Here is a 26,511-nt window from a genome sequence, read left to right as displayed (position 1 = left end):
TCTGGCTGTTATCTCATTCATGTCTCTGAAACCTTGCTTTATGCAAATTAGCTCTAATATCAATAGTGACTACAATTCAAATGCATTTAATTGACAATAAAACATGTTCTGAGATTGTAAACTAACTTGTATATCTCCTTCCAATCATGTGAGAAAGCATAAACAAAATGACCATGATATGGTAAATTCTCAGGGGGCTGACTGCTGTTGTACAAGGAGTGGACTCTGCCATATCCAGTCTAACTCTAGCCTCAACTATCTGATCAAATTTAAAGCCTTCCCATGTGTGCTTCCCACCTTAGAGACCTCATGAGGAGAATAAAATAGTTTAGGGTACGACTTGTGTAAAAATTGGGTGCTTGATGGTCAGCACAGACTCTGTAGGCTGATGGGCCTGTTTTCAGGCAGTATCTCTCTCTGACACTGTGAGTTGTCAATCTCCATCCACAGACTGCAGAGTCTTGGTTTATTCCTGGGTAAATAACCAAACTACGAGTCACCTTCTTGGGTGCTATACCTCCAGGCTTTGCTTTACTAGATGCATTTTGACATGAGGGAGAGTAGCATTGAATATGCTAACATCCGTACTAAATAGTCCAATAACATCCAACACTGATTGTACTCCGTCTTATAGGAAAGGAGGAGCAGCTCCATATTCTTCTGTAAATTCATTCATTTGAAGCCTTTCATTTTCATGCCAGCAATACACACTTGGCCTTTCCATCAAAGCAACTACTCACATGTAACTTCCACTGCAGGAATGAAGCTTAAACTCTCTATAGACAAAGTTACTACATTTTGGTGTGTGTGCGATTTTAACTGACAGTCCAGGATCTGAATAACATTTTATTTGAATTAACTGTAGGGGGAGAACAGAAAGTTTTTGAAATTCTAGACAGCAGTAGCCTCACTGATCAGATAAGTTTTCTTTTTGCACTGGTCTAGCATCAGTGATAGTAAACCTGCAGCCTCTTTTATATCTTGCATTGTTTATTTCCACTGACTGCAATATAAATAAATTATAATCATAGAGAAATACAGCATGGAAACAGGCCCGTCAGCCACTGAGTCTGCACCGCCCATCAAGCGCCCATTCACACCAATCCTATGTTAATCCCATTTTATTCTCCCCACATTCCCATCGACTCCCCTCAGACTCTATCACTCACACATTAAAAGTAATTTACATAGACAACACCAGAGGTCAGGATTGAACCCAGGTCACTGGAGCTATGACTATGCCAGTGCTGCGACAATGTGCTACTACTAATCTGGAGAAATGTGAAATGGGCCATCAATTTCCTAATGCCCAATTGCAATTATAGATCCCTGAAACAGTCAACCAGTCACTCATGGTTGTTCCATTTTATGGATTAATCACATTCAATCGTAAAATCATTTGAGAAATGGACTTAAACCATTGGCAGTGTTTGATGCAACTTTGAGCTATTTCTCTGAGTGGGTTAGAGACCACATAGGGAGAATAAAATGGATTAGGATAGCACTTATGTAAATATTGGGTGCTTGATGATCAGCAGGACTGTGGGCTGAAGGGCCTGTTTCTATGCAGTATCTTTCTGTGATACTGTGACGGCCTGACCAGTTGTCAATCTCCATTCAAGAACTACAGAGCCTTGGTTCTATTTTTTCTGGGTAAACAACCAAGCTGTGTGTCAGTTCCTAGCACAGAAATAGAGAGAAAATCGGGTTGAGTTATCCTTGATTCCAACTGCTTCCCTGAAAGCATATAGCTTAATAGAGCACTAGGTTACTTGTGAACTGTAAAATGATGTAGACGCCTCAGTGTGGGAGAAAATGGATTAATTTCCACATGGAATTCATGTCAGCGTAATAGTTAAATAATGATTTAGAACCTTTCCAATAAAAGCCTCTTTCGTTCCTCAATTATTATTTATCCCTGTTTGGCAGCTACCCAAATGGGCCCTGTCATTAATGGTCAAATAGGCGGGCAAAAACTCTTTCTAGAAACATCTTTGTTTCCAGGCCCCTAATGCTAATTGTGTCCCTTTGCCAGCACCAAAGCAAATCCAATTCTTCTTGGGTATTTTTGAAATGGCTGGTGGCCAGTTTCAGAACACCAAGCTTAGGGAAGAACCAGAAACTGAGAATGGGAAAACCAGCACAACAAACGCCAGCTGTATCCAATTACCCTGGTGACCTACACAACCTTCACTCAATGTGTTGCACATGAAGACAACTGGTGTTGCATAAAATCCAACAATAGGCCCTGATTTTGAGTGTTTCACATTTAACACTTTTGGATATTTCAATGCACTAAGGTTCACGTTTTGCAAAAACTCTGTAAAGATAACTCATAAACCTCAGTGCAAAAGTCAAACTGCTTGAGGAACTCAGCAGGTAAAGCAGCATCTGTGGAGGGGAGGAATTGTCGACATTTTGGGTCGAGACCCTGCATCAGGACTGAAAGGGGAGGTGGTCAATCTAAAGAGGAGAGGGGGAGGGGGTGAGGGAGGGGCCGGTAGATGATTCGTGGACAGAGCAGGGGGTGAGGGATGATGGGCAGAAAAAGCCAGGTGGGGGAGGGGGGCGGAGTTGGGATACAGAGACACGTGGGTGATAGGTGCAAGCAGACAAACAAAGATGCAGATAGAGCGAGGTGGTGGAGGGGAGGGTGAAGTTGGAGACAGAGGCTAGGGGGTGATGTGGGGACATAGAGGCTGCCAGTGCTAGAATCTGATAAGGAAAGAAGGTGATAATGGGGACATTTAAAGGAGAGATGAAGGACAGATGCAGAATGGGATTTGGTGGGTGATATGTGTGGGAAGTAGGTGGATGGAACCAGAAGGAGGAAGGATGTGAGAATAGGTGATGGGGGGCTGGAATGGGGGGTATGGGAAAGGGAACAAAAATAGGAGGACTGGCAGTGATAGGAAGGAGACAGAAAGAGAGGAGAACACAGGATGGAAGGTTACCTGAAATTGGAAAATTCAATGATCATACGATTGGGTTTTAGACTACACAGGCAGAATGTTGCTCTTCTAGTTTGCATTGGGACTCATTCTGGCGGTGGAGATGGCCGAGCACGGACAGGTTTTTATGGGAATGGGAGTTGAAGTGGCATACATCCAGGAGCTTGAGATGGTCATCGCAAACAGGGGGCTGGTGCTCTGCAAACCAGTCGCCTAGTCTGCCCTTGGTCAGCTTAAAGTCTCAGCTTAAAATCCTTCTCTATATTAATTAAAGTTTACAGATGAATTAAGTAAACTTATCCTCCTGTCTCCCATTCTTTAATCACCATTCTTCTTCCTTTGCTTCCTCAGCATACCTGTCCATTTTTCCCTGCTCCCTCGGAGCGTCTAAATATCTCTCCCTGCTCCACAGTGTATCTGTCCATCTCCCAGTGTGTCTATCCCTTCATCCCTTCTGCTTCAATGTCTGTCTGTCTCTCTCTTTCTGTTCTCTCAGTGTGTATCCATCTATCCCTACTCCTCAATGTATCTGTCTGTCTTTCCCTGTCACCTTGGAGTGCCTAACCATCTATCCCTATTCGTCAGTGTATCTGCCCATCTCTCCCTCCTCCCTCAGTGTGTATTGGTATTGGTTTATTATTGTCACTTGTACCGAAGTACAGTGAAAAACTTGTCTTGCATTACTGATTGTACAGGTCAATTCATTACACAGTGCAGTTACATTGAGTTAGTACAGAGTGCATTTAGGTAGTACAGGTAAAAACAATAAAAGTACAGAGCAAAGTGTCACAGCTACAGAGAAAGTGCAGTGCAGGTAGACAATAAGGTGCAAGGTCACAACAGGTGACCTTCTCATCGTATAAGGGAACCGTTCAATAGTCTTATCACAGTGGGATAGAAGCTGTCCTTAAGCCTGGTAGTACGTAACCTCAGGCTCTTGTATCTTCTACCTGATGGAAGAGGAGAGAAGAGAGAATGACCCGGGTGGGGGGGGTCTTTGATTATGCTGGTAGTTTCACCAAGGCAGCAAGAGGTAAAGACAGAAGTGCTGGTCCATCTTTCTCTGCTTCTTCAGTGCATCTGTCTCTGATACTTGTTATTTGCTCAACTGTATCTCATCCACGGTTTTTAAACACATCACCAGCCCAGAACTGCTGCTGATTTGTGGCAAAGGTTTGAAAAACTTTCAGGAGCCAGTTATCCCTTATTTTCTGCCCTTTCCCTAGTTTGTGACCTAGTTTGTGATTGAAACCTCAGTTTCAATCAGGCACAATCAAGCAATGTCACTGAAATTACCACACACACTTGTGCCAGCGTACACAGGCAAGGATGACAGCAGATAGGAGAGTCAAAAGTGACTTGGTGGTGATGGAAAACAAATTGCAGCCTGCAAGGTGAAGTTACCCTGAAGTTGTGGGAGGCGTGGTGGTGGTGGGAGTGCAGCCATACTGAGAGCCTTTTGAAGTGGAGATAGACAGCAGCCTGTGGTACAATCTGACAGTGCATGTGATACTGTGCAAAGCTGAGTCTGATTCTTCTGCTGTTATCTCGAGGAGAGAGCTCTTAGTGTGTTTATATTGGCAGAAGGCCAGTGTACCGAGCGTTGTGATATGCCTAACAGTACATTTTTAATAGAGAGAACAGCATCAGAGGTATGATTGGGAAGGGACTGTGGGAGTGATCATGGGTTTTCGAAGCAGCTGCCACCTTTGCACAACAATGTTCCGTCTAATTTCTACTGTTGGTGAATTATGTGCGGGAAGATAGTCACCAACTTCTTCCTCCCTTTAGCACGTAAACTAGGGAGCCCTTGTTAGTGCAAGAGGACATTAAATCCTTACAGCACACACCAGCAGCATAATCCATATGTACCACTTTGTGATTCATCTATTTGTAGAGAAGGCAGACTGAAAATCATTATAATGGAATGAGGCACAAATGCAACACAGATTTGGATCAATGTAGTATTTTTAGGAGCAAAGTTCTTTACAACCAATAAAGTATAACCACTGTTACAGCCAATTTACACATGCAGAATTCCCACACACAGCAACATGGTAGTGACCTGACATTCCATTTTAATAATGCCAAGGTGGGGACAACCAGCTGATTGGTAAGTTGGACATTACCAAGGGCAATGGCAGGGTTGATTGATGGGTTTGGGCTCAGCACCAGGGCAGCAAGGTTTCAGTGATGTGGAGCAGGGTAGTGGCTGAAAGGGGTAGAAGCTAAGTGTGGAGATCATGTCAGACATACAAGCACAATTCACATCAGAAAATGCTGGGTCAAATTTCCAGAGCTGCAAGAAATGGTTGTCATCTCCCTCCAAACTACATTCTCAATCACTGAGTGCTGAAGTAAACAGCACTCTGGGATTGAATGTCTGGACCATATTCTTGACAGTGCAGCTTCCTCAGCATTGTACTGCTCTGTGGCCTAGATACAGTAGCTCCATGGATAAACCAAGAAACTAACTTGTTCTATATAAAGTGGTTGTTCTAACATAATACGGTTTTTGCAGAAAGATTCATCATTCTTCATTCCCAAATGCACGGGCCTCAGTTTCTTTTTTTTTAATTTTATTTACAGCGTGGTAACAGGCCCTTCCGGCCCAACGAGTCCACGCCGCCCATTTTAAACTCATATTAACCTACCAGTATGTCTTTAGAATGTGGGAGGAAACCGGAGCACCTGGAGGAAACCCACGCAGACACGGGAGAACGTACAAACTCCTGACAGACAGCGACGGGAATCGAACCCCGATCGCTGGCGCTGTAATAGCGTCGCGCTAACCGCTACGCTACTGTGCCACCCCAATACAGAAATCCATTCTGATATTTCCCATTGAGAAATGAGGAGAAAATGGGGTGATGGGGGCTAAGAGAGAGACAGGGGGGTATGAGAGAGACTTGGGGGCGGGGTAAGAGAGAAGGGAGAAAGAGACGGACAGAGAAATAACAAGTGCTTTGAAGACCATGAAGTCTTCAATGGATTGGACCCATTAAGCTGACAATAACACAGGGCCTAACCTTAGGATATTGGGGAATTGATGGAATCAACAATTCATGGCCTTACTTCCATATGCTTTCAATGTGTCCAAACGAACAATTAAAACATAGATGGCATGAGATAGAAATATTCTAGATTTGAAGACTCTTGGCATAAAATAACTTGGTTTGATGCAGTTTAAGAGATTCCTAATGGAGTAGCATTTGATTGGTGAAATGTAACAGATGCTTGGGAAAAACAGTGCATTTTATGAATCAGTTATCTCTTCATTTTTCACTTTGTCCCATGACCATAAGTGGAAGAGAGATTAACCTAGAAATTAGACTTCATCCTTTTCTCATGTGCTAAACCATTGTTGGATTAAGCACTCATTCAGGTCCCATGCAAAAGGTTATGAAAAGGCTTTTGAAACATGATTACATCCAGAAACAGGACCAGCTTATAGCTTACAGAGTGAAGCAAAGGAAGGCTAAGCAGGCTCGGCTATATTATAATGGCTGGTAAAATCAGGCTAGTTGCTATCGAAGATTCCTCTCAGGTTCCCTTTAAAAATATTTTGTATGTGCCTACTCCCAACACAGGTGAGGTCACTGATGTTTATTGCAGCTGCTGTGCTGAGTGGTGTGAATAGAAATCTTTAAAATTTTGAAAGGGTTTGATAGGATAAACTCAGATAAAATATTTCTGCTTAAGGAAACATTCAAGACTAAGGGCCCTTAATATAGAATATTCACTGATAAATCCATGAAGAATTTCAGGAGAAATTTTATTCCCCAGAGTTGAACTACCGTGTGGAGTAACAGAGGTGACTAGCAATTTAAGGGGAGAATAGATAAATGCACAGAAGAGAAAAGAACAGAAGGATATACCGTTGGGATTAGATGACAGGAGAGGAGACTCTTCTGATGCATAAATTTCAACATGGAGCATTTGGTCTGGATGGATTCTTCCCATGCCCTTAACACAATTCAGTGTTCAAGTGTATATTCTTCTCTCGTTTGAGTGTTTATGTCTTTACCCCAGGAACGACTAGACACCATCCGCCAGGAGCTTGTGGACACTAAGAAGAGGAACCATGCCTTGGTAGAGCGTGTGCAGTCCATGCAGAACTCACAGGGGGATCTGGAGCTGAGGTGCTTGGAGACTGAAGGGCAGAATCGTCAACTGAAGGAGGTGGGTCACAGAAACACAGATTTTACCAGAGCAGGAATTTGGATTCATATCAAGTCAAAAGGCACAGGGCATCATTAGTAAAACCCCAAACTGATAAGAAAACAAATCAGTAGTAAAGTTCTTGACCAATCTTTTGATGTATTCCTATCTGTTCACTCATTCTGGTTGGGTCTATGGGTATCAGTTGCCCTCTAGTACTGTGCTATAGAAGGCTATTCACAACGAGTTGCTAGAGTTGGCAGACAGGCCACTGATTGCTGCATTACCAGGTACAAACCTCTGCTCCATTGGCACCCACATCTATATTTTCCACAATAGTGTTCAGAGGCAGGTAAACTGGTTGATGATTGCCCACTTCCTTCATTCAAGGCAACTTGTGGTCAACTCTGGCAGATGAACTAAGATCAATTAGGATCAAGGCTGGTTTGGTAACACCGACCACCATAGCTGACAGCACCCACTGAGGTATCAGGTCAGGGCCTTTAGTTAAGCCTATCACATTTGTAATGATTGTAAGGAGAAGGGTAGGTGAGACTAACTAGATTGCTAGTGTTGTCTGAAAGTGCCATGCAAGTGGATAAGGTGGTAAAAAAGGCATATGGTATACTTGCCTTGGTTGGTTGAGGCATTAAGTATAAGAGTATGGAAGTCATGTTGCAGCTATATAAAACTTAGGTTGGGCCGCATTTGGAGTATTGTGCGCAATTCTGGTCGCTCCAATACAGGATGTGGAAGCTTTGGAAAGGGTGCAGAAGAGATTTACTAGGATGCTGCCTGGATTAGAGGGTATGAGCTATAAGGGTGGATAAACTTGAGTTGTCTTCTCTGGAGCATTGGAGCCTGAGGGGAGACCTGATAGAAGTGATAAAATTTTGAGAGGCATAGATAGGATAGACAGAATCTTTTTCCCAGGGAAGAAATGTCAATTACTAGAGGACATGCATTTAAGATGAGAGGGGGAAAGTTTAAGGAAGATGTGTAGGGCAAGTTTTTTACACAGAGAGTGGTGGGTGCCTGGAACAGGCTGCCAGGGGTGGTGGTGGAAGCAGAAACAATAGACACATGAATGCGCAGGGAATGGATGGATATGGATCATGTGCAAGCAGAAGTGATTTAGTTTAACATCGTGGTTAGTACAGACATCGTGGGCTGAAGAGCCTGTTCCTGTGCTGTACTGTTCTATGTTCTATGTCTGACAGTTAAAATAAATATATGAAAACTAATCAAGAAGGAAGTAATGGCTCATGCTAAAGAGAATCTGTTAATCTTGTGAGCTCCATCTAATGTCGCCGGTGTAGAAATTGAATAATTAAAATATTAGTTGAGGCTATCACTCTGTAATGACTATGCGCAGAGGGATGAGTACAGCTACCTCGATTGCTAGTATTGTCTGATGGTTAAATATTGGCTGGAGCTCCAGTTTTCTGCACCCTGGTACTTACAGAGATTTGAAAGGGTTGGGTGCAAATAGAATTTGACAAGGATTAGTGGAAACCCCAGAGATGGAACATAAGCAGCCTCTACTATACACCCTCAGACTTCACAGAGATGTCTGCCCAGATCACATGACCAAGTCTCCAGAGTGGGGCTTGAGAGCAGACTACTTATACAGGTGTGGTAACAGCCTTACAGGGGAGCTTTTTCAATGTTTTTCACACTACAGCTTGTACTAGCGATTGAGTTATAAAGACTTAAGGGGACTGAGCTCTCATCCATTGAGTCATACACCACAGAAACAGGCCCTTTGGCCCACCGTGTCCGTGCCAATCACTACTTACCTGTACTAATCCCAATTACCCACATTTGGTCTGTTGCTTTCTATGCCTTGGTGATTCAAGTGCTTGCCTAGATGCTACTTAAATCTTGTGAGAGTCTCTGCTTCCACCACCTCCTCAGGCAGCACATCCCAGACTAAAACCACTGTATGTGTGCAAAAATTCCCCCTCAGATCCCCTTCTAAACTTCCTACCTCTCACCTTGTACCAATGCCCTCTTTTTTAAAATACCTGCAACCATGGAAAAAGATTCTTACAATCTACCCTATCTATCCCCCTCATTATTTTGTATACTTGCGTCATATCATCCATCAACTTCCTCCACTCCAGGGGAAAAATCCCAGCCCATCCAATCTCTCCTTACAACTGAAATGCTCCCTGAAGATGGAATGTGCTCTGCAGGGGTGACCTAGGTTCAGCAATGTCTCTGGAAAAAGAGGGAAAATGGATTGTAACCTGGCATCTACTATATCTCCTGCCAATTCCCCCTGCAGTCTGAATGTGGTTCATGAAGCATTCGTCATAGATCAATCCTACAACTCTGGAGACCATCAGCACATACATCAACACACATATATGCTCATCATTGTAATACATTCCTGTAGTATTTTCAGAAATTTTGTCTGACAATATGGATGGATGGCTCTGGAGGCATTACAAACCAGTGCAGTGGTTGTGTTGAAATCCCGTAACAAGTTATGGAATGGAATTAGGGCAGCTCGGTAACATAGTGGTTAATGTAACGCTGTTACAGCACCAGCAATTGGGGTTCAATTCCTGCTTCTGTCTGCAAGGAGTTTGTACGTTCTCCCTGTGACTGTGCGGGTTTCCTCTGGGTGCTCCGGTTTCCTCCCACATTCCAAAGACGTATGGGTTAGTAGGGTAACATGGGTGTGTAATTGGGCGGCACAGGCTCGTTGGGCCGGAAGGGCCTGTTACCGTGCTGTTTAAGTAAAGTTTTAAAAGTAAAGTTTTAAAAGTAAAGCTTTTTTAAAAATATTTCCGCAATGTATTTTTCCTGTATTTTCCTATAGTAATGATCCCTACATTCTTATTTGTAATTATCTCACTTCTTCATCCCTTGATGTTTTTAGTAGAGGGATAGTTACATTTTTGATGCGAAACATAGGGTAATGTAGCACGAAAAATAGGCCCTTCGGCCCAACTTGTCCATGCTGACCAAGATGCCCATTTTCCCACATTTGGCCCATATCCCTCTAAACTTTTCCTATCCATGTGCCTGTCCAAGTTTAATTGTACCTGCCTCAACCACTTCCTCTAGCAGCTTGTTCCATATATGCATCACCTTCTGTGTGAAGATGTTGCCCCTCAGGTCCCTTTTAAATCTTTCCCCTCCCACTTTAAATCTATGCCCTCTGGTTTTTGATTCCCTTTCCCTGGGAAAAATGAACCTCCAAACATTAAAATCAGAGCAGAAATTGTATTTCACTATGGAATAACAAGAACAGAAATTTCCATACTAACCATCAGCCTCTCATAGGTCAGAGTTTTACGTTAAAATATTGTGTTGGAGAGGGATTGTTCTTCCTCCCAGTTCTGGTTGAACTCCAGATGTGGATTTGTTAGTAGCTCTCTACTCTCCCTTCACCAGATGTTGCAGCAGAGACAGGAGAGTGAGCAGGAGGTGCTGAAGCACATCGAGAAGCTTCAACAAGAAAAACACATTTACCAGGAGCGAGTAGCCAACTTGCAGAGGGCTGTCGCACAGCTAGAGAACGAGAAACGAGAACTACAACGTTCAAAGCTGTGCCTTGAGAAAGACCAATCAGCCCTCAGGAGAACACTGGATAAGGTGAGGGTGCCTAATATTAAACCGACACAAGAGGATACAGATGCTGGAATCTGCAGCAACAAACAATCTGCTGGAGGAACTCAGCAGGTCGAGCAGCATCTGTGGTGGGGTGGGAGGGGGGGGGGGTCAGTTGCCGAGGGAAGGAATTGTCAATGTTTCGGGTCGAAATTCATTTCCTCCACAGATGCTGCTCGACCTGCTGAGTTCCTCCAGCGGATTGCTTGTTGTCACTAACATTAATCTGTGTTTTCTTGTATATTCATTCAAGGGGTGTGGGCTTCCAAGGCTGAGCCAGCATTTAGTTGCCCATCCCTAATTGCCCTCGAGAAGGCGTTGGTGAGCTGCCTTCTTGAACTGCTGCCATGCTTGAGGGGTGGCTCTGCTTACAATACTGTTGGGGGGAGAGTTCCAGGATTTTGACCCAGTAACGGTAAAGGAACGACAATATATTTCCAAGTCAGGATGGTGTGTGGCTTGGAGGGTAACTTCCAGGTGGTGGTGGTCCCAAGTTTTTGCTGGCCTTATCCTTCAAGCTGATAGAGGTTGTGGATTTGGAATGTACTGTTTAAGGAGTCTTGGTGAGTTGCTGCACTGCATTCTGCAGATGGTACAACCTGCTGCTACTGTAAGTCGGTGGTGGACTGAGGGAATGGATGTGAATGGGGTACCTATAAAGGGGGCTGCTGTGTCCTGTATGATATCGAGCTTCTTGAGTGTTGTTGAAACTGCACTCATTCAGGCAAGTGGAGAGTATTCCATCACACTCCTGACTTGAACCTTGTAGGTGATGGACAGGTTCTGGGGAGTCAGGAGGTAAGTTACTCGCCACAGGATTCCTAGTCTCTAACCTCCTCTTGTAGCCATGTTGTGTGTATGGCTACTTCAGTTCATTTTCTGGTGAATTGCTCCCTGAAATAACATGTGGACATTGGCTTGCTCTTGCAGTTGAGCCTCCCTGGCTGGACATCATACAACGTCAGGCAACTGTTTATTTCCTACTAGAGCTAGCGACCTCGGTTCAATCCTCACCTCCAGTGCTGTCTATGTGGAGCTTGCATGCTCGCCCCCATGACTGTGTGGGTTTCCTCCAGGTGCTCCAGTTTCCTCCCGCATCCCAAATACATACCGGTTGACAGGTTAATTGGCCATTGTAAATTGCCCCAGGTGTCATATCATGCAGCACAGACCCAGGCCCTTCAGCCCACCATGTCTATGCTGACCATCAAATGCACTAAGCTGATATTTCCCTTGGAGTATTGTGTACATTTTTTGTCTTCTTACCTGGGTAACGATGTTCTTGTCATCGAGGGAGTACAGCAAAGGTAACTAGACTGCTTGCAGGGGTGCCGACTTGGTTATACGAGGAAAGATGGAGTAGACTAGGCTTCTGTTCTCTTTTGTTTAAAAGAATGATTGGAAATCTCATTAAAACTTGCAACATTTTTAAAGGATTTGCCAGGCTGGATGCAAGGAGAATGTTTTCCCTGGCTGACGAAGCTGGAAGCCATGGTCACAATCTCAGAATTAGAGGTAGGCCATTTAGGACTGAGATGACATGAAATACCTTCACCCAAGAGATGGTGAATCTTTGTAATTCTCTACACCAATGAAGACTGTGGAGCCTCAGGCACGACAGAGATTGCTGGTTATCTGGATATTAAGGACATGAAGGGAAATGGAGATAGTGCAGGAAAATGGCACCAACGTAAATCAGCCACGATGTTGATGAGTTTGAAGGGCCAGATGGCCTACTCCTGCTCCGATTTTTTTTATTCATTGTTCCATTACAATTATATCAGTAGAAGTGGAAAATATCCTCCAAAGACTGGAGGATGACTTAGGGACCATCATCCCTGATAACATGCATGTAAACTCAAGGACAGTTTCTATCCCACTGTTATCAGACTCTTGAACGCATCTCTCATACGCTAAAGATGAACTCTTAATCTCTCAATCTATCTCATTGTGGCCCTTGCACTTTATTTGTTTACCTGCACTGTCTGGACAGCATACAAACAAAAGCTTTTCACTGTATCTTGGTACATGCGACAATAATAAACCACTACTAATACACTCCGATCACATTATCAGGATGGCTGTCCCACAGAGTGTGTCAAGGGCTAATTCTTTCCATTTGCTCTATATTCTGTGCACTTTGTAACGAGGTGGGTTTGTAAACAGCAGCAGACAAGCACGCATCTTTTTATCCATTCTATCTGTTCTGTATACTGGCTTAGGCAACATTCCTTTATACTGGTTCTCTCAGTAAAAAAATTCTACTGATTCTTGCATCCTGCAGCATAGTACTGCAAGCTGGGATTCAGTGCCATTTCTCTGCACAGAATTTTGAATTGGATGAACAGCTTTGATGGTCATGATGGATCTGCACACAGTGATTATGATTGGGAGGTGACAGCACAGCAGTGCGGTCAGTAGAGCCGCTGCCTCACAGCGCCAGTGACCCGGAGTGCTGTCTGTGTGGAGTTTGTAAATTGCCCTTAGTCAGGTGAGTGGTTGAATTCAGCAGGACTCAAGGAGGGGGAGGATTTTTTAAAAATGGGATAATATGGGATTAGTCTAAAAGAGTGGTTGATGGTTGGCATTGGCTCAATGGACTCAAGGACCTCCTTCTACACTATATTTCTCGATGACTTGAAGTAAACTTTGTGGGTTTGTCGCTTGGAAAAGGCACTTGAGCCCAGAAATTGGATCCCTTTGTGACTGTTTTCATTTTTCATTATACCTGGGCTGCATTTTGTTTGCAATCATTTTCAGGTGAAATCATACCCATTGCGATATTGGCCGGACACTGCCTTAGATGGTTTCCCAACGTCAGTCACAGGCCTAACGACAGTATAAATCACGCAGTGTTTCTTCCCCCAAACCGCCCCCCCCCCCACCCCGCCATTACTGCCGAGAATTAGAACATTTGGGTGAAAGCTACAAACCTCGTTAAACAGCCACAAAATAACAAGGAGCACATTGCATTGAGATTAGCAAGAATCCAGTTAAAGGGTTGGTACCGTGACATCAATGTCTTGGAACAAATGTTTGCCAAACTCAGTTTTCAAATGTTGGGATAGTGGAAGTTTGTTGTCCTTTCACTGTTAGCAGCCTTTTCATACAATTCACATCACTGCTGCATCTCTGCCCTCATCACCAACCCATATCTCACAGTGGTGCGGGACTGCTCATATCACAGTGAACCTCTCCTTGTGTTTTCCCTCAAGTCGAGTTTATTGTCGTATGCACAAATAAGGTGAGGTACAGGTACAAAATGTACTTGCAGTAGCATCACAGGTATATAGGTTCAAACAACACACAGAAAATAAATTGTACAAGACAGTGAAGAAAAAGATTATGCAAAACAAGACATTAGTGAAAAAAAACACAATCAGAGACAAGTCCGTGGTAGCGCAAGAGGTGGTCCATGGTGTTCCATTGTTGAGGGAGGATTAGGGTTGTGCAGGTCAGTTCAAGAACCTGATGGTGGTAGGAAAGTAGCTGTTCCTGAATCTAGTGGTGTGGGACTTCAGGCTTCTGTACCTCCTGCCCGACAGCAGCAGTGAGAAGAAGGCATGACCCGGATGATAGGGATCTTTGATGATAGATGCCACCTTCTTGAGGTAGCGCCTCCTGTAGACGCAACCCTTTATGTAACTGTTGTTTGGCTGTTCCTTCAATGTACGGCATGCTTCCCAAAGATCAGCATGGCAACAATGGGGCTTGACAACTAGTTCTTGATGGGAACCACACAAGTCTGTGACCATTCCACATTTTTAATGTATTTTTGCCTAAACTCAAAAATTTTTGCAGAAGATCTGACTTGATGTTCGCACTATCTGCAGCATGTGATTAGCACACCAAAAATGTGAAATCCAAATTCTAGAGATCGCTGTTCCAAGCTATTTCTTTAGCATTGTTGCAGTCTTGAGAGCTTCAAATGTAGCCACATTGTCAGTCTGCAGGGTTGCAGAGGCTGGATTTGCTCTGCGTGTTTTAGTTTTTTTGAGCCTTCTGTACCAAATCCTGCTGGGGATTTTTGCACCTCCTTTCTATGTAGAGGGTGTCATTCTGTCCCTTACTTCAGCCTCTAGACTCTCATCATCAAAATGGTTCTTGCTGAACTTTTCTACATGAAGTCATATAGCAGGGAAACAGATCCTTTGGCCCACCAAGTCCTTCCTGATCATCAAGTGCTCATTTACACTAATCCCACACTTATTCCACATTCCCACCAACTCCCCGCATATTTCACCACTCACCTACAGACTAGAGGCAATTTACAGTGGCCAATTAATCTACCGACTGACAAGTCTTTGGGATGTGGGAGAAAACCAGGGAACCCGGAGGAAACCCACATGGTCATGGAGATTGTGTGTAGGCCACACAAACAGCAACAGAGGTCAGGATCAAGCCCGGGTCACTGGAACAGTGAGGTGGCGACACTACCTGCTGTGCCAACTTTTGTCATTGTATATCATCATTGTATAGAATGTACAGCCATTCATCTCAGCTGAATGTACGATATATACTGTATGCTCCACCTCCTCCCACCAGCAGAATACATATGAAGACACAAATGACTGCAGATGCTGGGATCTGATGCAACACACAAATTCAGCAGGTCAGGCAGCATCTATGAACAGAGGGAAATGAACAGAGGGAAATGAACAGTCGAAGTTTCGGGTCAAGACCCTTCATCTGGACTGAAAGATAGAGGGGAGATAGCCAGTGTCTTACTCCATCCCTATCCTCCACCTTTTTATGCTGGCTATCTCTCCTCTATCCTTCATCCAGATGAAGGATCTCGACCAAAAGCATTGCCCATTTCCCTCCATAAAATAAATATGAAGCCTGCAATACTCTGAAAATTCAGCCAGTTAATTGTCTTTGACAGCTATGTTTATTGCTACATCAGCTACTTCATCGGCCAGCTGATTGTGTCGATGTACCAGCACACAATACTATCTCTGCCACTGAAGTCACTTATCAACAGTTATCCATCTGGGGTAAGTCTTCCTAGACACTTATAATAACTATAAGACATAGGAGCGGAAATAGGCCATTTGGCCCATCAAGTCTGCTCCGCCATTCGATCACAACTGATTTATTTTTCCCTCTCAACCCCATTCTCCTGCCTTCTCCCCATAACCCTTGATGTCCCTACTATTCAAGAACCTATCAACCTCCGCTTTAAATACACCCAATGACTTGGCTTCCACAGCCATCTGCGGCAATGAATTCCACAGATTCACCACCCTCTGGCTAAAGAAATTCTTCCTCATCTCTGTTCTAAAGGGACGTCCTTCTATTCTGAGATTGTGCTTCTCTGGTCCTAGACTCTCCCACTACTGGAAACATCCTCTCCATATCCACTCTGCATCCTGCTAAACTGCAGCATGTACAGTCCCAGAGCCTTTAAATGCTCCTCATGCATTAACCCTTTCATTCCTGGGATCATTCTTGGAAACCTCATCTGGACCCTCTCCAGTGCCACCGCATCCTGTAAACCCCCCCCCCCCCCCCCCCCACTCAATCCTGGAAGAGCACCGCTAGAAATTTCTAAACTGGAGCCTTGGGCAAACCAACCCATTTGTTCCTCTGGATTAACTGATAAAAGAGACAGGAAGTGGGGTAGGGCAGAGGGGTTGCAGGGTTGGGGAGGGGGAGCTGAGGTGAGGTCCACAACATGAAAATGGTGTGGGGAAACTCTGGAGACCTGTATCTTAATTGGAAATGGCACTGGTTTCTGGATAATGTGACTATCACAGACTGAAGACTAAAGGGAAGTGACATGTTTAATTAATGTTATCTCAAATAGTTATTGAATGTTCTGAACATATTAAACTACACGTGTGCATGTCAGGACATGTAGATTACATTTTCTCTCTAAAGCCGACATAAAACACCAGACGTTAAATATCACTTCATTTTCCTTGTTGGTTTCATTCTCCATTCTAAAACTGAAGCAACTTTACTCTCTTCTATTCACTTCCATTGCACCACAGTTCTATGGAGCAAATCTTTTGCAATGGACCAAATTCATTCCCATTTCACATTATACCAGTGGAACAAACACCTCTCCATATATAGTACATCCCTTGTACAGAGTTTCAGTGGCTCAACACCCTTCTATGCATTACAAAAATCCTTGCTCAAATTATTCAATGATATCAGTCATCTTATTTTTTAGCTCAGTTTGCTGAATATCATAACAGATTTGATAAATCTAATCACTTTTTGCTTCAAGTATATTTTTATGAAGTGCTCTGCACATTTTTGTTGAGATTCTATAGCTGAATAAATGGTAAAATGGGCTGGAGTACAAAGGTTCACCCAGTGGCAGTTATTTATTGCCAGTTTACTGAATCTTGACACAAACAGAACACGTCTTGGCAAGCGGGTTCTGTTTATTAGAATTCAAGCTGCAAAATCCAAGAGCCTGAATCAGCAGAAGTGCATCATAAATGTTCGTTTTGACCAGCAGTTAAACCTGATTTGTGTGTGGGCTGATCAGTCACTTTCCACTGCGGTCCATTCCTTGGTCAGATCTAAATGATGGCCCAGTGCCTGCCTTCTGGCCCACCCTGCTTTGTTTAAAGATTGAGAAGCCCATTAGAAACTCTTTTAACAAATAAAATCAAAGCTTTAAAATAAATCAAACTTAACCCACTTTCCTTTCTCTATGAGTCTGATAACTCCTGCAATCAGAGAGAGTGGGACAGGCAACAGTGGTTTTGTCAGTTTACAATGTATTTTACTGATGCTGTGTTATACTGGAAGAAAAATGAGCATTTATATATTACCTTTGATGACCTCAAGAATGTTCAGGAGCGATTTACAGTCAGGGAATGGTGCAGTCTAGGACACCTGATCATTTCTCATTTGGACAGTCCCCCGAGACAGCAATAAAAGAAATAATAAAATACTCTGGGAGTAATGATGGTTGAGTTACAAATATGAGCCAAGTCACCAATACCCCCCTTGCTCATCTTTGAATTAAGCCATGGAATCTTTTGAGCACTAGATTCTTTTATAAACAAGTAGGGTCTCAGCTTAATATCTCTTCCAAAAGAAGGCACCTCAGAACCTCTTCATTAGAATGTCAACCTAAGTTTTATATTCAGGTGTATGGAGTGGAACTTCGGTCCCGAGCTTCTAACTCAAAGGCATGAATGGTAGCACTAAGTCATTGTCACACTTGGGCTGTGCAAGAGGTAGCCAGGCAAGTACTTGCGATGCTTTACGTGCATCCAACCATGCAGATGCTGTGGCCAAGAAAGCACACCGGTGCCTCTACTTCCTCAGAAGGCTATGTAAATTCGACATATTCCCAATGACCCTCACCTATTTTTACAGATGCACCACAGAAAGCATCACAGCTCGGTATGGCAACTGCTCTACCCAAGACCTCAAGAAATTGCAGAGAGTTGTGAACGCAGCCCAGTCCATCACGAAAACCAGCCTCCCCTCCACTGACTCTGTCAACATGTCGCACTGCCTCGGGAAATCAGCCAACATAATCAAAGACCCTCCCACCCCAGTCATTCTCTGTCCTCCCCCTTTCCATCGAGCAGGAGATACAAAAGCTCGAAAACACATACCACCAGGCTCAAGAACAGCTTCTATCCTGCTGTTATAAGACTCTTGAACTGACCTCCTATACGATAAAGATGAACTCTTGATCTCTCATTCTACCTCATCATGGCCCTTGCACCTTATTTGTTTACTTGTACTGCACTTTCTCTGTAATTGTAACATTATATTCTGCATTCTGTTACTGCTTTTCTTTTTGTACTACCTCGACATACTTATGTTTGGAATGATCTGTCGGTATTGCATGCAAAACAAAGCTTTTCACTGTACCTCGATTTGTGTGACAATAATAAACCAATTATCTCAGGCTGGGGAAGCTGCAGCTGAGGGTCCTACTGTTGTAACACGGGTTCTGCGAAGTAGGACTGAGGCGAACAGAAATGTCTGCAGTCAGAGGATTGTGAATCATTGGAAATCTCTAGCCCAGAAGGCTGTAGATGCTTTAATAAAAGTAAATAAGCACAGAATAAGAATGTGCTTGTAGTGGAAATTCTGCAATGACATGCTGAATGACAGAACAGGTCACGGAACAGGATGACCATCACCTACTCCTATTTCTTATCCTCTTAGTTTCTTTTAAGGATTTTTGAGCATTTGGCACTGGGTGTATGACTAAGGTAAGAAATATTCCCCCCACAAAAGGAGGGCACCACCAAAATATTAGTGGCCCAATAAAGCAGAAATATATCTCTGGGTTACTATGAAACAGTGACCACTGATAATATAGAGGAAAGCTCCCTCTCCAAGGGCCCCCAGATTAAAAATGGAAATACAATCAGCATTCAGAAAGACTCATCCCAACACCCATCAGGTTGCCTGGAAAAGTGAGCTCCCAGTGCCTAGTAGTTGTAAGGTTCTTCATTTCTTGTTCTCTTTATTGTCTCCTCCCTATAAACTTTATATAACTCTTTTTCCCAACTGGTATTTCTTTGCATTTTTCATCTGATTTTAGATTCTCTTTAACTTGCTGCTGTCTTGACTTCTAGGGTTTGACACTTTGGCAAGTTTTCTCTGGTCCAATCTGCTCATTCTTAAACCTACTCCATTTATTTAAGACTCGGGACAGCAATGAACAGCCACTGTAAAGTATACAAAGAGAAAATTCCATGGAATATCTCTGACTCCATGAAGCATTCCAGTGAAAAGCCAGACAAATCAATATCAATATTGAATCACAACATCAACACAAACTGAGTCAGTCTGGACCTAACAGGTTGCATTTCAGTAATGATGTTCCTTCTCCAGCAGAGATAAACAAAGTTAAATTCAATATAATTTTGTTATATTTATTAACACAGCAGAAAATCATTTCTGTTTCTTGCTAAAAATACAGTTTACTGCAGCATTCTTACTGCTTTCATTTGATAGCTGAAACTGAAATTAGGACCGGGGGTGCTCATTACAGTCAATCATTCTCCTCAGTGTTATTGGGGAGACTGTCATCCTTTATTGCAGCTCCCCTTAAATGTCTAAATATGTACAAAAGTCTCCCAGCAGCATGCTAAAGCCTTTGCAACCATGCTTGTATCCTCAAGGAGTCTCTGTAAGTTTTAAGTCATTTTAAATCATTTCTCAGGACCTGAGTGTCACTGGCAAGGCCAGAATTATCACCTACCTTCTGCTGCATTATCAGACCAGTCATAATCTGAATGAATTTTCACACCATGGTCCTTCTGCATACTCAGCTGAATTGCTAATCCAGTTAAGACTCAACCACATTGGTTTGTAGTCACACATAGGCCAGATAGCACATTTCCTTCCCTGAAGGACATCAGTGAGCCGGATGGGTTTTTACAACTGTTTTGTAGTTATGATTACTCATGACTACTTGTTTTTTGGAGTCCAGGTTATTAAACAGAATTTAAGTAACTGAACACCCATGGTGGGATTTGAACGCTAGTTTCTGGGTTATTAGTCCAGGCCTCTAGGTTATAATAACCACAGCACCATCACCATACCCATGTGTTAATGTTTATAGTGGCTCCTCAGACAGCATTGACATTTGCAGGTGTCCCCCAAGAGCATATTACTAGTTGTAGGACTCTCCTGAAAATGTGTCCCTTTTGCAGGAGTTCCCCAGGAATATATATCAATATTTGTGAAGTCTGAAAATTCTTGAACTGAGATAAGAGTATTCTGTAGGGAATTTGATCGCCTACACATGCATACCATAACAATCTGTACTTTAAACAAGATATTTTTCACAGCTTGTAAGAATAATGAGACCTTTTGCAGTCACCTAAGTATGCTGCAGGAGTACCATGGTTTGACAACTCTTTCAGAGTGTGGAAACTGTGACAATACAGCAATCTTTGAGTCCTACTTTGGAACAAAAGCATAGATAATGTGCTGAAGGGTTGAAATGAAGCTTGAACCCCATGCTCTTTCAAATATTCCTGATGGGAAATGTTTGCACAGATATACCTCTTTGCATTTTACATTTCCTAATTAGACTACATTTTCTAATTTTGGGTCATTTTCCAGTTTCTCAGATTAATTAGCTTGCCACTATTATAACTGTTGTATTTTACTTTATTATTATTAACAGCAGGAGCCTTTCTGGGGGAAAAAAAACACCACCCATGTGAAGTTTTGCAGATTCCTTTCCTACTACGTAGCCCAAATAATCTATCAAATTCAAAATAAGATGTTGGGCTTCTTTATATCTTTGTTATATCACCTGTCTCAGTAATTCAGTTAAATGGCAGTATTGTTAGGGACAGGCAAGGTCAAAGAGCCAATCCCATTTGCCAATTTCAACTGAATTTCCATGACCAAGGAGACTTAGTGAGGAGAGTAATCAAGAAAGTACCAAGACCAGAAATGTCTTCCTCTAGATTGAATTTACGTCTTATTTGCTTGTGTTGCAAGTATTGGCAGAAAAACAAAATGTGAAGAAACTTCTAAATATTTAAGGAGATTAATGTCGAAACACACCCTTCTTTTGTGTGGATGGACCCTGATGAAACATTGCCAAATTGCCAGGAAAAGTTATACTGTAATGAGAATCTATAAACTGAGTCTGATCACAAATCTTTTCTGGCAATAGAGCATTTAATCATTTGTTCCCCAACTAGTCTGCTCAGAGTGAGCAGAAAACATCAAACAAAACCCATATTGTGAACGAGTATAATGAGATTAATAAAATAAATTACTGGTTCTAAATTAAATCTGGCAATGGATTCACTATATATTAAAATGTGAATAATGGGAGAACATTTAGAATGGCAATCTTATACAATTGTATAAGTGGGAAAAGGCTTCTATTGAATGAGCATGAGTTGGGCAAGGTTTTGGGCCAATAAGATTCAATACAATGGCAATGAATGCCTGCACAAAACATGGTAAGAACAACACATGCTACAAAATTGATCTATCATCTATTTAGATTTTAAGCTCTCAGTTACCACTCACAACATCACAGTTTGCAAGATCAATGACTGAATTGGTATAGGTCTACCTGTTTCTCTGCACTGAGCAAAAAAATGACCCCATCAGCTGCAAATTAAGTGCTGCTGCTGAAATGCATGTCTTTAATGATCTTTTATTTTCTTTGAGCCTTAGTGGGCCTGGGATATATGGCTTTTGGAAAATCAAGGACCCTGGTGCCTGAGAGACTGGCCATACTCCATTAATAGTTGACAGCAGCTGAACTAATGCTACCAACCATAGCAACTGCCTTCCACAATCAGATCAACCAACTCAACTACCCAACCCATCAACCAAATGTCTTTTCTTTCCCATGGAGGCCCTACACATTCACAACCAACATGGCAGCAGCCACTTTCTCACACTCAATCTGGACACCCATACCTACAAAAGGGCACTAAGTTCAAGAGAATCTGCCCTTGCAATATCTGAAGATGACACAGTCCACATGTTAAGAACTACATCAATGTTAGGTTAATTTAAAAAGTATTCCAAGGACTTTCACCAAATCAGTATGAAAGGAAAGAACAGAATCTTGGATGGGAATGAGGAGATTAGTTAGTATGATCAAAGGCTTGCAGGAAGCATAATTGGGAGTTAAGGAGAGGTATTTAGGAATGGAGTAAGGATAAAGTGATTGAAAATTTTTCCTCAAGTGGAAGAACAAAGGGGAGGAAGAATATAGACCATTAGAATGGAAAGGATATGATAGCCTAGAGTGCTATAATGAATTTGAAGATGAGGAAGTTTACATTGAATGCATTAAGGGGACATATCATCAGTTCAAGTCAACAACAAGGGCGATAGATGAGTGGAATTATGTGTGGAACAGAATATGGAATTAGCCACAGAAATTGGTCTGGACCAAAATATAGCATCCCTAGATGTTCATTTGGATCAAGAGATCGAAGTTGGCACATGCAGGAAAATCTGCAGTTTAATATCCAAGACCCATGCACAGGGGAATTAGACTCTTAATCCCATATTTCAAGAACTAGATTCCAATCCCATACTTAAGGAGATACAGGAATCTGGATCAAAAAACTAACTGCTGGAGGAACTCAGCAGATTACACAGCATCTGTGGATAGAAGTGGACAGTTGATGTTTCCAGTGAAGCACTTTCACTCAACCTGAAACATCAAATGTTTGTTTCCCTCCACAGATGCTGCCTCACCTGCTGAGTTTCTCCATACTTAAGGAAAGGAGAGGAATTCCAGTCCCATATTTCAGGAATTAAATTCCAATTCCATATCTTAAACCAACCTGACATGAACCATGTGTGCCGAATTCCCCAGTTTTCCTCCATTCCATGACGAGTGACAGATGAGACTATGGTGAGGGAATGATTAATGCTGACATGGAGATAAAGAACAGAGGACTGCAATATCATCAAGTAAAAGCATCCAAAAAGAAACCACAAATCTTGCTCCTGTAATTCCTGATTCAGTCAAGGTTTATTCCTGCATTGTAGGTTCAGGTTTAATGTGCGAGCTATGACTTGCTGAAGGCAACCAGTTTGCTCATAAATTCTCCCCCTCTTCCACAGCTTTTCACTTTGCAGCAAGACCAGTAGCTAACAAGGGGTTTGAATGAATTCTAATCTTCTTCTTACTTTACAACTCCCTGCTTGTGAACCACTAAGGCATCAGTTTTCCATTTGTACAAGGAGTTAATCATGAACTACTGAGAAGGATTAAGTCGTAAGCCGTAGATGGGGGAAATAATTTGTGTCACGCTTGTGTTTGACATCAGCAGTGCAGACATTAACCTAATTGCTCATTTGGCTTGTGACAAACTAAGCCTGAAACTCAGATCTGAAAGCTTCCATGTGACTCCAGCCATTGAAATTAATTACATGTGGGTGAAATTGGTGGAATTTCGGAGCCCTTCTCACATTACAGCTGATAGTTGATAAATGCTTTACCAACAAGTTGCTTGGTGAAGCAATGTCATAGCGAGGACTTCCATCTGATGGGAATGGAACATGGGGATTTCATGCTTGGAGGAGAATAATTCCTGTGCTTGGCATTTAGTGTTTCTGGAATTGAATGGGCTGTATCACTGGCACACCACTTGCTCCTGGGCGGATAGCTATTTTCAGTACTTTTCCTTCCACGTCTCCATTCCTCCCGAGAGTACCAATTTCTCAGGCTGAGCTCAGAATTACAAAGTCGTACAGCACAGAAACAGACCATTCAGCCTATCTTGTCCATGCTGACCATTTGGCCCATCTACACTGATGCCATTTGCCTGCACCAGGTCTATATCCTTATGTACATTGCCAATTCAAGTGCCTGTCTAAATGCCTTTTAAAAGGATTGTATCTGATTCCACCACCTCCTCTGGCAGGTTGTTCCACATATCACCCACTGCCTGTTTGGAAAACTTTCCCTTCAAATCCCCAAAGGGCTTGCTGCAGCTGTCACCGTATCACTTCCCAACAGTCAGTGTAGAACCCAAACTTTGCAAAGTGATTACAACTGCAGACTGATATTCTTGAACCCATTTAGTATTGGCAGCAAAAGGAAAATTTCTCCCCCGTAGTATGTTGTGAGAAACCCAGAAGCCATTTGGTATATCGGGCAATTGAAAGAGGTATCCAGCTAGTTCTGCTTCCAAACTCTTCCCCCATATCTCTACATTTTTTTCCACTTTAAGAATGTTTCCCATTGCCACTTGAAAGTTACTATTGAGAGGTAAGACAGTTTGGGTTTGTATCCATTGGAGTTTAGAAGAATGAGGGGTGACCTTCTTCAAATATACAAGAGCTAAGGGGACTTGACAGTGTCAATGTTGAGATGTTTTCACCAGTGAGAGAGTCACGAATTAGGAGACAGAGCTACAAAATAAGGGGCCAATCATTTAAAACTAAGGTGCGTAGAAATTTCTTCTCTTGGGGGTAGTGAATCTCTGGAATTCTCTGCTCCTGAGTGTGGTGGAGGCCAGAAGATTAAATATATTTAAGGTGGAGATGGAGAAATATTTAAAAGATTGAGGAATTGAGGGTTATGGGGAACTGGCACAGAAGAGTTGAGGCCAGCATTGATCAGCCATGATTATAATGAGTGGTGGGGGCAGGCTTGAGGAGCCTGATGGCCCACTTCTGCTCCTGTTGTGTTCTTGTTCTTGTGAATGTTCTTTCACCACTTTTTCAGGCAGTCATATAGAGCAATACAGCACGGATACAGGCCCTTTGCCCCAACGAGTCCATGCCAGCCCCAGTGCCCAGCCATCTAGTCCCAATTTCCTGTGTTCAGCCCATATCCCTCTAAGTCCTGCCCCTCCATGTACCTAGCCATGTGCTTCTTAAATGAAGCTATTGTACTTGCCTCAACCACTTCTTCTGGCAGCTCGTTCCATATACTCACCACCCACTGCATGAAAAAGTTGCCCCTCAGGTCCCTGTTAAGTCCTTCCCCTCTCACCCCAAATCTATGCCTCCTAGTTTTGGACTCCACTACCCTGGGGAAAAGACTGTTACCTTCCATCTTATCTATTCCTCTCATAATTTTAAACATTTCTATAAGGTCGCCCCTCATTCTCCAATGTTCCAAGGAATGAAGACCTAGCCTTGCCAACCTCTCCCTGTAATTCAGGCCCTCGGGCCCTGGCAACATCCTTGTAAATCTTTTCTGCACTCTTTCCAATTTAACCAGGTCTTTTCCTATAACAGGGCAACCAAACTGTACACAGTACTCCAAATGCAGCCTCACCAACGATTTAAACAATTGCAACATAATGTCCCAACTCCTATACTCATTGCCCTGACTGATGAAGGCCAGTATGCTAAACGCCTTTTTCACCACCCTGTGTACCTGTGACACTGCTTTTAATGAACTTTGCCCTTGTACTCCAAGGTCCCTCTGTTCCATACACTCCCCAGTGCCCTACCATTCATATTACAAGTCTTACACTGGTTTGACTTTCCAAAGTGCATCACCTCACACTTGTCTGTATTGAAATCCATTTGCCACTCCTTGGCCCACTTCCCTAACTGATCAAGAATCCCCTGTAATCTACAATAACCTTCTTCACTGTCAACAACACCTCCTAATTTCGTGTAATCTGCAAATTTACTGACCAGGCCTTGTATATTCACATCCAAATCATTTTTATAAATAACAAGGGTCCCAACACCGACCCCTGTGGCACACCACTAGTCACCAGTCTCCATTCTGAGAAACAACCTTCAACCACCACCCTCTGCTTTCTACCTCCGAATCAAGTTTGAACAAACTAGCTTGAACTAACCACCTTGAACTAACCCCCTAACTAGCTCTCCCTGGATTCCATGGGACCTAACCTTCCAGACCAGCCTACCATGCAGGACCTTGTCAAAAGCTTTGCTAAAGTCCAAATGGACAACATCCACTGCCCTACCCTCATCTACATTTTTGGTTACCTCTTCAAAAAACTTTTAAAGGTTTGTCAAGCACAACTTTCCATGCACAAAGCCATGCCGATTCCTCCTAATCAGACTCTATCTATCCAAATGCTGGTAGGTCACGTCCCTCAGAATTCCCTTCAGTATCTTCCCCACCACTGATGTCAGGCTGACTAGCCTGTTGTTCCCTGGCTTGTCCTTTCTACCCTTTTTAAACAACTGAATGACATTAGCCATCTTCCAGTCTTCAGGAACTTTACCAGCGGCTAATGATAAAGCAAATATCTCTGCAAGGGCCTCTGCAATTTCTTCTCTAGCCTCCCACAAAGTCTGAGGATGCACTTGGTCAGGGCCTGGGGACTTAGCCACCTTAATG

The 26,511-nt window shown here is 42.9% G+C and overlaps 1 protein-coding gene across 1 annotated transcript in view; it reads left to right on the top strand.

Annotated features, from left to right (window-relative positions):
- crocc2 (ciliary rootlet coiled-coil, rootletin family member 2) overlaps window positions 1-26,511 on the top strand; it is a 203,712-nt gene that overhangs the window by 153,613 nt on the left and 23,588 nt on the right. The window contains exons 32-33 of the mRNA XM_052018582.1: window positions 6,984-7,133; window positions 10,521-10,721. Coding sequence (XP_051874542.1) covers window positions 6,984-7,133; window positions 10,521-10,721 — 351 coding nt within the window. The remainder of the gene's footprint in view (window positions 1-6,983; window positions 7,134-10,520; window positions 10,722-26,511) is intronic.

This window comes from Pristis pectinata, chromosome 6 (assembly GCF_009764475.1).
Source record: "Pristis pectinata isolate sPriPec2 chromosome 6, sPriPec2.1.pri, whole genome shotgun sequence".
Lineage (NCBI taxonomy): Eukaryota > Metazoa > Chordata > Chondrichthyes > Rhinopristiformes > Pristidae > Pristis > Pristis pectinata.
This window is presented reverse-complemented; position numbering and strand designations above follow the sequence as displayed.